The sequence below is a fragment of the Engraulis encrasicolus genome, chromosome 3 (assembly GCF_034702125.1).
Source record: "Engraulis encrasicolus isolate BLACKSEA-1 chromosome 3, IST_EnEncr_1.0, whole genome shotgun sequence".
Lineage (NCBI taxonomy): Eukaryota > Metazoa > Chordata > Actinopteri > Clupeiformes > Engraulidae > Engraulis > Engraulis encrasicolus.
Genome location: NC_085859.1, coordinates 54,703,131 through 54,718,837, shown reverse-complemented (window position 1 = coordinate 54,718,837; position 15,707 = coordinate 54,703,131). Strand labels below are relative to the sequence as shown.

The 15,707-nt window shown below is 43.5% G+C and overlaps 1 protein-coding gene across 1 annotated transcript in view; it reads right to left on the bottom strand.

Annotated features, from left to right (window-relative positions):
- Positions 1–4,476: 4,476 nt before the first annotated feature.
- The window catches only part of LOC134446372 (fibrinogen C domain-containing protein 1-A-like), a 96,838-nt gene continuing 85,607 nt past the window's right edge, over positions 4,477–15,707 (bottom strand). Inside the window, exons 6-7 of the mRNA XM_063195734.1 lie at positions 12,643–12,822; positions 4,477–5,361 (exon numbers count right to left, since the gene is read on the bottom strand). Of these exons, the coding sequence (XP_063051804.1) occupies positions 5,099–5,361; positions 12,643–12,822 (443 nt within the window). The 3' untranslated portion in view covers positions 4,477–5,098. The remainder of the gene's footprint in view (positions 5,362–12,642; positions 12,823–15,707) is intronic.

Sequence of the window (15,707 nt, the reverse complement as noted above, 5' to 3'; positions counted from 1 at the left end):
TGTGTCTGTGTGTGTGTGTGTGTGTGTGTGTGTGTGTGTGTGTGTGTGTGTGTGTGTGTGTGTGTGTGTGTGTGTGTTTGTGTGTGTGTGTGTGAGTGAGACAGAGAGAGAGAGAGAGAGAGAGAGAGAGAGAGAGAGAGAGAGAGAGAGTAGTGAGAGTAGTGAGACACGGCAAGAGAGAGAGAGAGAGAGAGAGAGAGAGAGAGAGAGAGAGAGAGAGAGAGAGAGACTGACTGTGAGATCACACATTAGTTATACATTTTATCGCACATCGAACCAACCATCCATCCATCCACACACACACGCACACACTCCCATATACAGCAGCACAGAGCACACATATACATGAACACGGTTTATGTCAGTAAGGTTTTCAATGTGTCATCATGTTGTGTCTCAAAGACACATAAGTTATTTAATTGTAAGGTCATATTGAATGGGCAGCTGTAGTTGGACTGCAGATCACAGAGTTGAAGGTTCAATTCCCACCCTTTCCACTCTCTTCCTCCTTCCATGGCTGAAGTGCCCTTGAGCAAGTCACCTTTCCCCATGTTGCTCCAGGGACTGTATGATACTACCCTGTAATATCTGTAAGTTGATTTGGATAAAAGCATCAGCTAAGTATAATGTAATGAAATGTTATATTGATACGTTACTGTAAATCAATGGTGTTTTAAAGGCAGTGTCTACAGTAGGCAGGAAAGCTGTCTGAGGTTATGTATGAATGAAGCTGATGCATTTCCTGAATGCCGCAATGTACTTTGACTTACTGTAACACCTACATGCAGTTACTGTGAATGCAATTTCGCTAATGGCAAATACAGTAGTAGAGACTTGTGTATGTGTGTATTTCTGTGTGCAAGCACACACACACACACATGCATGTCTTTGTGTGTACATGCTGGCCTTTCCCAGTACACCCTGCATCCACGTCATCGCCCTTAAAATGTGGGTCGGGCTGTACAGTATAGTGCCTGGATTCAGCTGACTCCAGAACAGGACCAGAGCCAGAACAGGGGCGCTTGTGGATCATGGGACTGTCAGGGTCATGGCAGTAACAAGGTGGTAATGGACCCAGCAACCCTAGGAGGACTATCCTGTGATGTGCAGCAGTGTTGCCTTTTATGCTCCTGACAGGGAGGGAATGAGAGGATGAGGGGGGAGTGGTAGAGGAGAAAGTCCTGCTGTAGCCCTGAGCTCAAGCAGGGATGAGAGGAAAGCACTGTAGTCCTTGAGTTCTCGCCGTGTGTTGTTCTCAAAAGATGTCCATTTTCATGTGGTCAAAAGGGCCTTTGGTGGGGATGAGAAAACTGTCAAAAAATGATCTGGCAATTTGATCTATGCCCGGCATGTATGGAGCAATTTTGCGCTGACTGCAATCTGTGTACGTTTGACAGTTTCTGCTGGTCAAACATCAAAACATGAATTCATGAATCAACTAACATTCATGAATCAACTATTTTTGAATGTATATTTCTTCATATTTTAATAATGAGTACATGACCTAGTCAACGTCGGTACGTAGACCTGCATCTGTAATTCTGAGGGATTCCAGTTGAATTAATCCCGGGTCAGCAACCTGGAAATTGAAAGCGAGACATCGCTAACGATAATAGCTTTTTGCTATCAATCTCATTTCTCTAGCTACCCCCAATGGATCGCGCTGGCTTCTCAAGACAACGCTAGCATTCTTGATCAGTTCTTAACGTCTCTTCAGTCTCCTCCTGTCCACAGTGGGGATCCTGTTACCGAGCACCTCATGTTAAATACAAAAGAAAAATAAACGTACAAATAAACGTACACAACAGTGATACAAACCCATTAAGACACCATTAAATCTTATAGGAACGCTTGTATTTATACACACAAAGTTCAGGGAAGGCTTTCCTCCATGAAAAGACACCTCAAGGTCTTGGCTTGAAATGTGTGTACTCTTTATGTTTAGTACAGAAACTAAGTTTACTTCTCTTTGTTCTGTTTTCTTTATGTTCTTTTCTTTTACAGTGACTCATGTTCTTCTCTTGCATTATGGTTTTATACATTTATGTATGAGTAGAGCACATTCTAAGCAAAACTAGCATATCCCCCATAAAGAAACACGGATAGCCTACCTGGGGACAATAATGCACTCAAGTGTTTATCCACAGTGTTCTGACAGATGAAGCATGTTCTACACGCAAATGAGTAATTGTCACCTGAGAGTAGTTATTACTCAGCAACATTATTCTGCTGACATTTCGGTCACTGGGGAAATGTGCAGGAGAACTTGCAGCAATTTGTCAAATGTCAGGAGAAACATGACAGGTGAGAAGGCATGACTTCTTTTCAGATGGATGGGAATCGGTGTAAGACAATGACAGAGCAGAGAGAGCAGAGGCAATGTCAAGAGCATGTAGCCTATACAGACGGAAAATTCAGATATTCAAAAGCAAAACCCTTTCCTAGTCCATTTGCAGTGAAATCATAATTTAATTAAGAACTTTGTATAAATCTTATCATCACCTGTCTCCTATCATCAGTCAGTCAGTCAGTCAGTCAGACAGACAGACAGACAGACAGTAGGACTCTATGCTGCAAAATACTGTATACATTTGGGAACAGAACATTAAGACGGTCGCCTGTTCCAGCTCTTAAGGCTTGCCACTAATAACTGTCTCCCCCTCCCCCTCTTAAAAGCACTGCTTGAAAACAGCATCAATTCCAAATATTTTTTAGCAAGGATGGAGTGAATATGACAGAGACGGCTCTAAATGTATATAATAAGGCCATGAATATTTACTGCTGAACTGTCACGTGTAGCTGTGGAGTGTTTCATGGGGATGTAACAAGGGTTCAAGGAGAACCAGGGAGGGCGATCTGAGCCACATCACTCTCAGCCTAAGCTGAGAAAAAGAAACAGAACACAAAAGAAACGCAAAGGGACATATTTCCCAGCACAAATATGACAAATGCTGACACGTGCAAGATTGTACTCTATAGCTTGTAGAGAACGGAATGTGAGAGATGGTGACAGATTGGTTACGTAGTACAAAAGAAGCGACTGTATAGATGCCCAAGACAACTAGCTGGGTGTCTCGGTTTCTTTTTCTCTGTGAGGCAAATTGACAGTGTAATTGGACTGTCAAATGCCTTCAATATGCAGTTGAGTGGTGACTGTTCATCATGGTCAGAATGAGCTCCAAACACTATGTATCAGCTCAAAGTATTGAATGTTGTCTTTTATTAATTACAATGAAGTAGCAGTCGTTTGACATGGCTCTCTCACACAGTAATACATAACAAATCATATGCAAACTAAACAGTGAACAATGTACACCAACATCAGACTAAATAAATGTATTACAGTATACATGTCCTGCAACATATAACTCAGTTGTAGAGCACATCCATTGACTGCCATGGAAATGATCTTGAAGAAAAAAAAGATTAATCTCATAATTCACAGCAACAACACCGTTTTCAAACAATAGCTGTGCCACCTTGCCTGTGGTATGACAAAATGGCACTACAGCACTCCCAGTGTGTAAGTGGTCTTTCAGTCATATATGGAAAATGGGATCCTTCGACTACTGTAAGGCAGGCTGGTGTGTGACTCAGGAGCATGGCACAATGCCTACTACGGTATGCCAGTAGAGTAGCTGTGGCCTAATGGTTAATGAGTTGGTCTTGTAATCGATATGGTGCCGTGTAGGTGATATGGGATTCCGATCAGAAATCTGTTGGAGCAATATCGGACGTCTCCAGTACCCTCATCCATGGCAGATGTGTCCTTGGTACATGTGTCCTACCAACCAGGTGCTGCAACAAATCAACTGTACATACAGTACGTTAAGGTCAGTTTGGATTTAAATAACTGCTAAATGTAATCACCATCCAAATAGGTCAGCTGATCACCACAATTCATCCAACAATGTCTCAAACAATGTTAGATGCATAGTGACAAATTTAAGAAAAATAAAAGGGAAAGTGGGGCACTTCTCCGAGACACACAATTGTAATGAAAACACATATTGTTCATCGAAAAGATTTGACAAAAACTCCAACCAGCTATACCTCAATTTATAATGACTATCATAGAAGTCGAAAATCTTGAAAAAGACTTGTTCATCTCCATTCCACACAAACACTTATCACGTGTTCACACACACACATGCACACACACACACACACACTCATGCACACACAGTACATGCAGTCTATTTTCCTGCGCGGACGTCCGCATTCAAGGCATCGCTCCCATTGAAAATGAATGGCTGCTGCCCGCGGATAGAACGTGGACATTGACTGTGCGAACGTGGACTCGCACTGCTCACGGAGACGTTAAGGAAACGTGCCGTCTGTGTGTGCATGTACCGACAAACACACACACACACACACACACAGACACACAGACACACACACGCACAGACACACAGACACAAACACAGACACACACACACACACACACACACACACACACACACACACACACACACACACACACACACACACACACACACACACACACTGAACCAGCTGCTGTCCCAAGCACAATGTTGAATATTATTCCCATTTCCATAAACGTTCAGAAGGAAAAGGGTCTTTGTGCCAAGTGAGCCTCTCGTGAAAGCCCTGTCTGGTAAAACGCTGGTCTCAGTATTCTAAACATTTCGATCTGGTAAGAAGCTGGTCTGGTCTGGCTTTCACTGGTTGTCTTGTAGCCTGATAAAGCAGCCTAAATGGGAGATTGGATGTTTAATTTAGTCTGGCCCCAATGAATATTACATTCGAAGATTGTTGATGAGAACAACCCATTGTCTTTCAAACTGTTCCTGTGCCTACAGGCCGGCGTTCTGACCAATCAGCGCTATCTTTCTCTTTGAAGTGCTTTCCCAACGTTGCGAGCTTCGTCGTCACTCCCTTAAAACCCTGCCCGCTTTGATTAAAAACAAATCTCTGTGTTGTGATTGGTTTGTCAGATTCTTGGCAAGCCTGGTAGAACACTCCAATGATGCGAGGCTAGACCACTGACAGCCAAAAAAAATGGCATCCAGCGGGTGGCGTTGATTTACTTCTCTGCACTCTCACTGGTTGCCTTGGTCTGGTAAAACTTGACAGCTCATTGGTTGTCCTCTCTGGAGGGCCTGATCTTCATCTCCACAAACTTGAGTGAGTACTGCCAGCCGGTCCAAGACGACCACTCGATACCGTCAGCATAGGAGGTGTGCTGGCCGCGCAGGTACTGGCCATTCAGGTTGGATGTGTGGCAGTTGCGGTACCACCAGGCGCCGTGGTAGAACGCTGCACAGTTGTTCTCCGAGTCGTCGTTGTCCACGTCCTTAGTGGTGAACTTCATGCCGTTATGCTTCAGTAGAGAGTCACCTGAACACAGAGAGAGAGAGAGAGAGAGAGAGAGAGAGAGAGAGAGAGAGAGAGAGAGAGAGAGAGAGAGAGAGAGAGAGAGAGAAAGAGAGAGAGAGATATTAAGGGAGATTTTAGGGTTGTTACGGACATATTGTCAAAGCGAAATGAATGAGAGAGAGAGAGAGAGAGAGAGAGAGAGAGAGAGAGAGAGAGAGAGAGAGAGAGAGAGAGAGAGAGAGAGAGAGAGAGAGAGAGAGAGAGATGGGGGGGGGGTTAAATGTAGCTGTGAAGAGAGAGAAAAACAGAGTGCCTCTTTTGAGTGTTTCTGAAGTCTGGAGAGCATTAAAGGCACTTAGGTCTCATTACAGCTCTTATCTTTGAGAGGAAAAAACAGACCGTCTATCTCTTCCAGCCCTCTCCACAGAGAGAAACACACACATACAAACACAATGGCAATGCCAGAAGACAGGAGGCAAAGTGATATGGTGAGGAGAGGAGAGGAGAGGAGAGGAGAGGAGAGGAGAGGAGAGGAGAGATTGAGTCTGGAACTCGGTGGGCACTTAACTCGCATAACTCCCCTATCAGAGTGTTTAGTCTGCCACACCATCACAGACCAGTCACACATACACACAGCTCCAAAATTAATGTCTAAAAGCACACCGTGTGTGTGTGTGTGTGTTTGTGTGTGCGCGTGTGTGTGTGTATAGGGTTTGTGGTGATGGTGGCCGTGTTTGACTGTATGGGTGGAAGATAAACTGTGGATGAGAAGTGAACGGTGGCGTTTTGTATTGCAGAGCCACAGCTTGAATGCTAATGAGTTCCAACAGGCAATAAAACCCTCAGAGACAAGACAGACGATCGCACTCTGATATGCGGCTACGGTGGCACACTGAGAAGCTGTGCCATCGTAGCCCCTTCCCCTTACCAGTTTTTCTCGATTGCCTCCACACAAGTTCTGGTAATTCACACACAATTCTCGGAACATCTCACCCATTTCCCAACTCCCCTAACCAATGTCACTGAACACTAAGCACAATTCCTTCTTTACACTCACATTTTAGTTTTAAAACATACTCTTTTCAAACCACTACACACAATTCTCTGGATTACACACAATTTTCATGAAGAAAATCCCTGGTTGTCGCATTGAACACACTGCCATTCAAAATACTAAAATCAACTGCCATACTATGTTCACTTCCTCATCACATGGGCAAACACTCTTCATACCGGTTTACAATCTGAAATCATCACCCCATAAGGACACACATTGCATGTGATATTGATGAAAACATGAGTGGATGCAGTGAGAAAACACATTTGTTTAGTTTTTGAACTCCAAAATACCTTATACAAGAAATCACTCTCATGTGATTACCCAATATTTTACAATAAATTAGTGCATTTTTTTTTTAAATGTCAGAAAAATGTGTAAAGTATATTGTTTGCCAAACATCTGTGAACGATATTTCAGTATTTTACAACAGAAAAATACCCTCTTTAGTAAGTAGAACAGTGAAGAAAATAAGTTTCTACTGTGTGTCAAGTTGAGTATAGAGTTTTACCTTGTGCATATTAGTGTGCAATGGTTCACATAAGAGTGTAGTAAAATGACTGATTGTGTGTGTCATTTGAGAACAAAATTACCTTTTTAGAAGAGAGTACATTGTTTTGAGACAAGACGTGCATTTTTCAGAGATAGTGAGGAGTTATTCCCGCTGTGTGTGAGGTATGGAGATTTGTGTGTAGAGCTTTGAGAATTCTGAACTGATTCTGAAAATTGTGTCTACGCAATCGAGAAAAACTGTAACAGACACTGGGACGTTGTAATCACTGTTGTAGCCACTGAAAAAACTTACCTACCATAGTTCTACACCACTATGACAGTGCACAGGGCCGTTAGTAATACATTACAACTTGGTCATTGCCATTCTGGTAACAGAGCTGTTGTTTATATTATGGGAAAGGCTGGTGTCTTAAGGGACTAAATAATGTCCTACATATGTATTATGAAGCAGGTGCTACTAGCTGCTAAATAATTTGTATAGATTTTGAGGAAAAACACTCGAGCTCCGACCATCCGACCAATTCAAGTCAAGTGAAGTAAACTTGTCCAATTTAATCTCAATTCAAGCTTGCAAAACAATGTTTTTGTTCTCTCATACTCTCTTTCTATCCTTCAGAAGAGAATCTTGAATGACTTGAGATGTTAATAAAAGATTATGTATTTGTCATAATGTATTTTTAAAATATTCGATTCTCCTCTGGCACTGGCAGAGCTCTGAAGACGGTGAACTACATTCCCTGAAGACAAGCTGGTGTGTGTGTGTGAGTGTGTGTGTGTGTGTGTGTGGTATGAGAGAGATAGAGGGTGGGTGTAATAGATGAGTGCATCAAACAGGGCTGCATGTAATGTCGGCACCTTTTCCTGTCCTGCCTAATCACACAGAAAACATGTCAGCAGGAAAACAAAACAAAAACACCATTATCCCTACTGGCTTTTATGTGGAGAGTGCAGCTATTGGTGTGTGGTGTGGTGTGTGTGTGTGTGTGTGTGTGTGTGTGTGTGTGTGTGTGTGTGTGTGTGTGTGTGTGTGTGTGTGTGTGTGTGCGTGTGCGTGTGCGTGTGCGTGTGTGCGTCTGTCTGTCTAGCTGGCTGTCTGTCTTTCTGTACAGACAGTGCTATGACTCCAGTGTTGATATCCAGTAGTTGCTCTTTTCCTCATCTCACTCCTTCACAGAAAGCACACATGGTCACACAATCTGTGTGAGTGCAAAACACATGAGAAAAGAAGAAGCAAGAGATACAAGAGATACAAGAGGACAAGAGATAAAGACAGACACAGAGAAGGTGCATGAAACCTGGAGGCAAAGAAACAAGTCCGACATGCGAACAAGAGATGCGTCCATCTATGCTTGTGGTTCTCAACCATTTTTGCCCAACGCCCCCGAGGGCTCCTCATAACCTGCCAGGGCAATTTATCAATAAGCCTATCATGTGGATCTGAAAAGGTATCATGGGATTTCAAATAGATCAACTAAATTCCAAATTCCATTATTAGTATTCACAGGGCTGTAGGGCCTAAATTACCCCCCTTCACCAGCCAAAATGGCCAGTAAATGTTAATGTAGTAGATGGCAAGTAAGTTGGTCTTTACTTTTCTACTACCCAAACTGACATTTCTCCAGCATTTGCTCAGTTGGCTGGTGTTAATTTAGAGCCCAGTTATATGAACCATTAGGCCTACTATAACGCCATTTCAGCAGCAGGTGCAGGACAGACTATAAACGTTGATAAATAAATACATAAAAGCGTTGGGGGGAGTCATTGTCTTTATGGTTCAATCATGGCAGGTTTTTCAAGTCAAGGCACAAAGCAGGGGTCTTCAGGTAGGCCTACGCTGTCTATGGCATTTAAAGGGACACTGTGTAGGAAATGGTCAAAAAAGGTACTGCAACTATGCTGCTCATTGAAACTGGGCTGCCTATTGCCAAATTTGCTTAGTAATTTGTTAGTAATAAACAAATATTTTCTAGTATGGTCCAAGTACAGTCAGGTTTTTGCAACTAAAAATGGCTATTTTTGGAAATTCAAAATGGCGGACCATGAAGAATATCCTTCTTTTCATGTATGAAAAGTGCAATTTTTCCAGTTATAATGAAGACTTAGAATTTGATGCTGGTGGTAAGTATTTGTGAAAAAGGTAACATTAGTGAAGGGGCAGCATGAATTCTGGAAATAAACAACTAAAAATCTCACACAGTGTCCCTTTAAAATACTGTCAGTCGTGCGTGCTGTGAAATGAAAGTCAATCAGAAGGGAGCGAAACGCGGGTGGGCGCAATATCGTCCTATATTTCTCAAGACCGGGCTTGCTATGCTTCTCACCAGCCAAAATGGCCAGAAAATGTTAATCTAGTCAAACACACACTTAGTAATGGGTGAAAGAATGGTTAGTAAGTTGGTCTAGGCTATAAACATCAATAAAAATAAATACAAAGAAGCGTTGGGGGGAGTAATTGTCTTTATGGTTGAATCATTGCAGCTTTTTGAAGTCAAGGCACAAAGCAGTCTCATCCAAAACGGCTTCAGGTAGGTACGCTGTCTACAGTATGTCAAATACTGTCAGTCGTGCGCACTGTGAAATGATTGTCTGTCGGGTCTGTCAGCCGCGAGAGGCTGACGGCCGCGAGGTTTGAGGCGGGTGAGAAGTGTAGCAAGACCCGGTCTTGAAAACATAGGAGAGTATTGCACCCACCAGCGTTTCGCTCCCTTCAGAGATCGTTTGCACACATTACCCACTCAAAATAACAACACAGTGTCTACATGGCTTAAAGAATAGCTCCAGCGTAAATCCAGCTTTTCATTTTATGGCCGCAGCCGGGATAAGCACACACGCTGACCATGTTTACCTAGCCACCTGATGGAGTAGCCTGCATCCGGGTCAGACTAGAGAGTTGCAACAGTGAGACACCTCTGAAAACACTGGCCAGTGAAAGACTGTGTGGTCCGATGATCTTCTCTGTGCCTCGGTTTGATTGACGAGACCGTTGTGATGAAGTGTGTAGCGTTTTTGAGGTTGTTTATAGTGGGGAAACATCAGAAAATAATATTTACAAATTGGCCCCCCCGCGATGCATTGGCTGCGTTATTCGCCAAAAAGCTTAAAATAAGCTAACTCCATAACGGCGTGGCATTTCTTGGAATGGATCATCATTAGATACATTTTGGGGTATGGGAAATCGATGGTGAAACTTTCATTTTACGCCGGAGCTATCCTTTAAATGCGATTGCGCGTTGGACCTAGGTAACATTTAAGCCCCGTTACACAGTATATAGATGTATGTACAAGAAGTAGCTTGCTTGTTTCTTGCTGCCTGGTTGTGGTATGCTCACAAATACTAACTGTAGCTTACCCGGCCAGCTAAAAACATTGAGCGATCAAATGACAATGTGGGGAAACCTATTTGTGTCAAAGAAGTCCGTAGTCTGTTTTTATACCAATCCGTGGTAGTCATGGTATTTATAAGCATGAAGGCTCTTTAAATTAAGCAAAAACTTAGACGTTGGAAATCACAGAAATCGCCGCCATGTTCCTCTGAAAATGTTGTCCCCAAAGCTGAACCAGACTATGTAAACTGGTTGTGGCACTGTGCCGCCTAGTGGACACAATAGGGAATCACAATTCATAAAGGTGTCAGGGGCGGACGGACGGACGGACGGACCGACGGATGGACAAAGCCAAAAACACAGATCACATCAGAACCTGATAGATGTCCTACGTCTTTGGGAGATAGTGCCAATTAAAAGAGAGCGCCTCTCTCTGTTTGCTTACATCTGCTGAAATAATAATGAGCTGGTGGGCAGGAGTTGGGCAGCCCTGTTGTGATGTGGAGAACTCATGGGAGGCTTCATTAACTGCAACCTTTAAGACTCCGCTGAATGTCACCGCCCAGTATGACGAGGCATGAAGAAACAAAATGTGGGGAATAAGAAAACTAGATGGAGGAGGAAACGAGAGAGCAGAGCATGAGGAGAGAAATGGGAAGGAAGAAGAAGAGAAAGGAGTAATTTGCGTTATTTGTGTGATGTGACCGCTACGATGATGTCAGCTGGCTGCTGTATCAGGACTAAACCACGGAACACAAGTGTAAAAGATTAGAAGTATAGACAAAACTAGAGGCACTCAGAGAGTGCAAACTTCCACCAAGGCCATGGGGTTACACTCTATTTTTTTCCCTCCAAGTCTCTCTGCCTTGTTTTTGTAGAGTTAGAAACTGGAATGTCAAAATTCACCCTATCCCACAATGGTGAAGAATCTTTTAAAAGAATTCCTCCATCCGGATCAATACCAAAATTCAATCAGTTGTTCTTTTTGTCATTTCCAAAACATTCCATAACCTAATAACCTCCTGGGCAGAGGTAACAATGGTACAATCTGGCTGGTTCATCAGAAAAACTGAATGACTGCATCGCATTCCCAAAATTCAAGAATCGGAAGCCTGCCCTGACTGACTCAGTCTCAGAATTTCACGCAGCATCACAGGAAAGGCAGACAGCCCTCCCACTAATGCAAGTCATGAAATTTAAGAAAAGCTGTAGGTGTTTTTTGTCCAGGACATAGAGTGGAGTAGAGTAACTTTACTGATCGCCAGAGAAATGAAGGCTGAAGTAGATTCCAAACTAGGAAAATTGTTCCACAGAGATCAAACTCATTCCAGTAAACAGCCCGTCCCAGTTTTGAGAATGTTACAGAAGCCTTAGAGAGAAAACAACTCAACAATACATATGCAGATTTAAAATGAGGAGCTTGAAAATGAAAGGGAAAGGGCAACCGTGAAAAAAGGAAGAGGGGAAGGGCACAGGGAGGGAAGAGAAGAAGAATAGAGGAAAGAGGGAGAGGAGAAGAGAGGAGAGGAGAGGAGAGGAGTTGATGTGTGGTCCCATCTTCCTTTGCATCTATGAAAAACAGCTATGGGAAAGTGGGCAGGAAGCCTAGAGTAAGAAGAGCAAGATAACGTAAAAAGAAAGGGTAGAGAGAGGGGAGAGTAGAAATAAAATGACCCTAGTCCAGATGGTCACTGGCTTAGACACACATAGTCTCTCTCTCTCACACACGCACACACACACACACACACACACACACACACACACACACACACACACACACACACACACACACACACACACACACACACACACACACACACACACGCACACACACACAATGTTGGCTCATCCTGTGGATCAGCTGTAGTGTGTGTGTGTTGCTGCTTTGTCTGAGGGTCAGCAAGTGGAACATAGAAAAGGGACCCAATTAGTGCCTTGAGCAGAAACTCGTCGCCCACCCTTCTCTTCCAGTTTGAATTGGTGCAGCCTTGCAGGGAGAGCTGTGTTAATTTGGCAAGGTCAACAACTGCAAGAGAGTACTAATTTGTGATGTGACGTGCTGTGTGAATCATTATGCAATATTCGTCCGCCTATTTGAATGCGTTGTCAGTCGTGAGATCAATGGGATCAGTGGTCTTACAACACTCTTGGTCGCAGGTGGGCACACAGACGAGGTCACTTGAGACGGCAGAGATATTTTTCCCCAGGAGAGTGAGTCATTAGAATCGTCTTCCTGCATCGCATGATGCCAAGGACCCAGATATACCTGTGCTATCCACACACATACAACAGCAATCTCTTCAGGCCTCCCCTCTCCTACTACAGAAATGGGTAGACAATGCACACAAACAGGCAGAAATCTACCTTTGACAGCACAATCAACGACAGACCAGACAGACCATACCATACCTGCCGTGCCGGAGTAGTCTGAGATGGTGAGGGGGTATCCAGCCTCATCAGGGTCCACTGAGAAGAGCCCCACCCCGAAGGAGCCATACTGCGCGAAGGACGTGCTGTTCTCAAAGTCCTCCAGGTCGATACGCAGCTCATAGTTGGCCTGGATGGTGAGGGCGTGGATCCGCTTCATACCTGCACAAACCAGGGAGCCAGAGTTAGAAGCCCATCAGACACACATAGGTTACTACCTGCCAAAGCTCTCCACACAATATAGACCCAGTCTGAACCTCTGGGCCTGCCCATGAAACTGCTTGTTTTCCCCCCGTTTGCTGTATGTAGTGGCTAATCAATATGTCTTATGACTGGCAGTGATTGGCACCGCACGGCCAGCGGGTGGAGCATTCAGAGGGGCAAACATTCAGTTTCATGGGCGGGCCAGAGGTGCCGACTGGGTCTATAGCCAAACCAGTGGGTGGCCAGGGGGTGGATCCACTTCATACGTGCACCAACCAGAGAACAGGCATACCAACAAACAATAACAATGAATGGTAGGAAGGCAGAGGGTTAGGAGGCTCCCATCGAGACATCCAGAGGTTACCACCCAGTCACCAACCAACCACAGCTCTCAACAGAACATAGCCATAGAATAATGGGCTATTTTGAAAGTAGACTAGAAAGCCCAGATATACACTAACGAGATGCAACGTGCAGCTACATTACAGTAATATTTGGTCAAGTTTTATGCAGTCATTAAATTGCCGTGCAAAGCTACCGTCTACAGTTTCACACGAACACATGTTTTCAAAGACAGACCTTTTCCTCTGAGGATTACTCAACTTTTTCAAAGTTTTGGTCACTATGCTTCATGGCCAACAAAGTTAACAACACATGATCAAAGCATTGCCTGATCAGTTTTTATTTTTCAACGGTGACATCCGTTGTAACACTCCAAATTCATGCCTCGCATGGGACGATTTCATTGTTTAAATCGTAGTGGAGAGCCTGCCGTCCGTCCATTCTGTGTCGCATCACGTGTCCTCAGACGGAACAAACGTGACCTGACCTGTTAACTAGGCAAACTTTGCCTTCTCTTGACATGTTGAGTTCTTAAGATTTCTTCACTGCACTTACGGGCCAGAGTTAGGACGGGAGACAATCGGAAATGAAGCGCGGGAGACGGATACGTTCATGCGCTGACATGGATCATGGATCTATGCCACATAGAACTTTTGCGCATCACCTCGCGTGTGGCACATAATATTGTGACCACATTTTGTGCTTGACATGTCTTTCGACTGATAAATGATGATGAAAATAATGGATTTTTAATATTATCATAAGAAATGTGCAAATGCCGCGCAATTCCGCGTTTATAACCAGATTCCTTTTTAATGTCCACATTCCGTGATTCTGTCTGTGTTTCCCGTATCGCGGAAATCATAGGGCCCTAGATATTCTTGTATTATGGGCAGGGAAAAAAACAACAACTTCAAATTATATTCGAATACTTCTTCAAAGAGTTGAAAAGTAACAAAAAAAGGCTGCCATGGATTTTCCCACTCTACAGTTGCTAAATCAGATGATTGGAGATAGAATAGCTCCTTGGCTGGTAAAAAGACCCAATTAGGATTATATTTTGTTATCTTCTAACTAAAACCAATATATACAGTATATCTTTGAAGTTGATGTACGTAGATCTTTGGATGCAGATATCTTATTTCCCTGCGAAGAATTCCAACAATCAGTGAGTTTCTTCACAGCTACACTTGTGTTGCAAGTCACAAGAGTTTGCCAAATAGTTCAGCCAACGAATGACTGACACATCAAATGACCAACAATTTCGTTTGATTCAGTGTAAAACCCTCACTTGCCATGTCTGTAAGAAACCCATCTCCTTCACTGTGTGATACTAACTCCTCCCACCCCCCACTGAGTTTAAAAAATGATTACAGTCCACATCATACTTGTGGTGTGAACCCCCAGAACAGCTTTAAGCTTTGTGCTAATGTTTTATCATCACATGTACTTTTATCTCTTTTACGTAGGTATACTCATACCATACCGTACTTAATGACTGTGTATCTCTGAACCAGTTCATATTTTATGGCCATAAACATAATAACATGATATTGCTCTTTTTGTGTTTGTTATGGATGCTGAGCTGCTTTTGTGTACAAAATGGCAGTATACAAATAAACATGCATTCCCTTGACTAAGCAAAAAAGTGATATTTCTCATTGCTATTCAGGTTCCATGTACAGTGGGAAGACATTCCTCATGAGAGCATGTTCAGCAAACATCATGTGTAAATCAAAGAGAATTGCCAGTCGTCACTAAGCTCATAAAACTGACGGCATGTAGGTATGAAGTTATGAAGTTATGTATTGAAATGTATTTTCATTCTGGGTATAATTTGCAAGTTATTCTCCTCACATATCCACTGAGGATTCAGAGTCACGTCCCGGACATATCAAAGAGAAAACAAAAGGTGAGGAACGTGACATGTATTTAGGAGAGGCAATGTACACTGCTGCATGCGTGCACGTGTATGGGGGGTGCGTGTGTGTGTGTGTGAGTGAGAGGGTGTGTGTGTGTGTGTGTGTGTGTGTGTGTGTGTGTGTGTGTGTGTGTGTGTGTGTGTGTGTGTGTGTGTGTGTGTGTGTGTGTGTGTGTGTGTGTGTGTGTGTGAGACATGTATGTGACTGAGGTCCTGTGCAGCAGGGGAGTTGAGAGATCAATAACAGTCTGCCTTCAAGTTTGCCCTTTCAGCATGACATACATAACACACAGTCAGGTCACAACATACATTCACATGACTGACTGTCTGTGTGCGTGCATGCATGCGTGCGTGCGTACTGAGGGGTCTATATACATATCAGTGGGTTGTACTCCTCCCTCTTGCACCCTTTCATTGCTCTGCAGTCGTCGTCTCTGATCGACAGCTATGCATGCTCACTTTACAGGCATACACATAGAGTACACTTGCATACACACTCAATGCCCATGTGCATGTACACACACACACACACACACACACACACACACACACACACACACACACACACACACACACACAC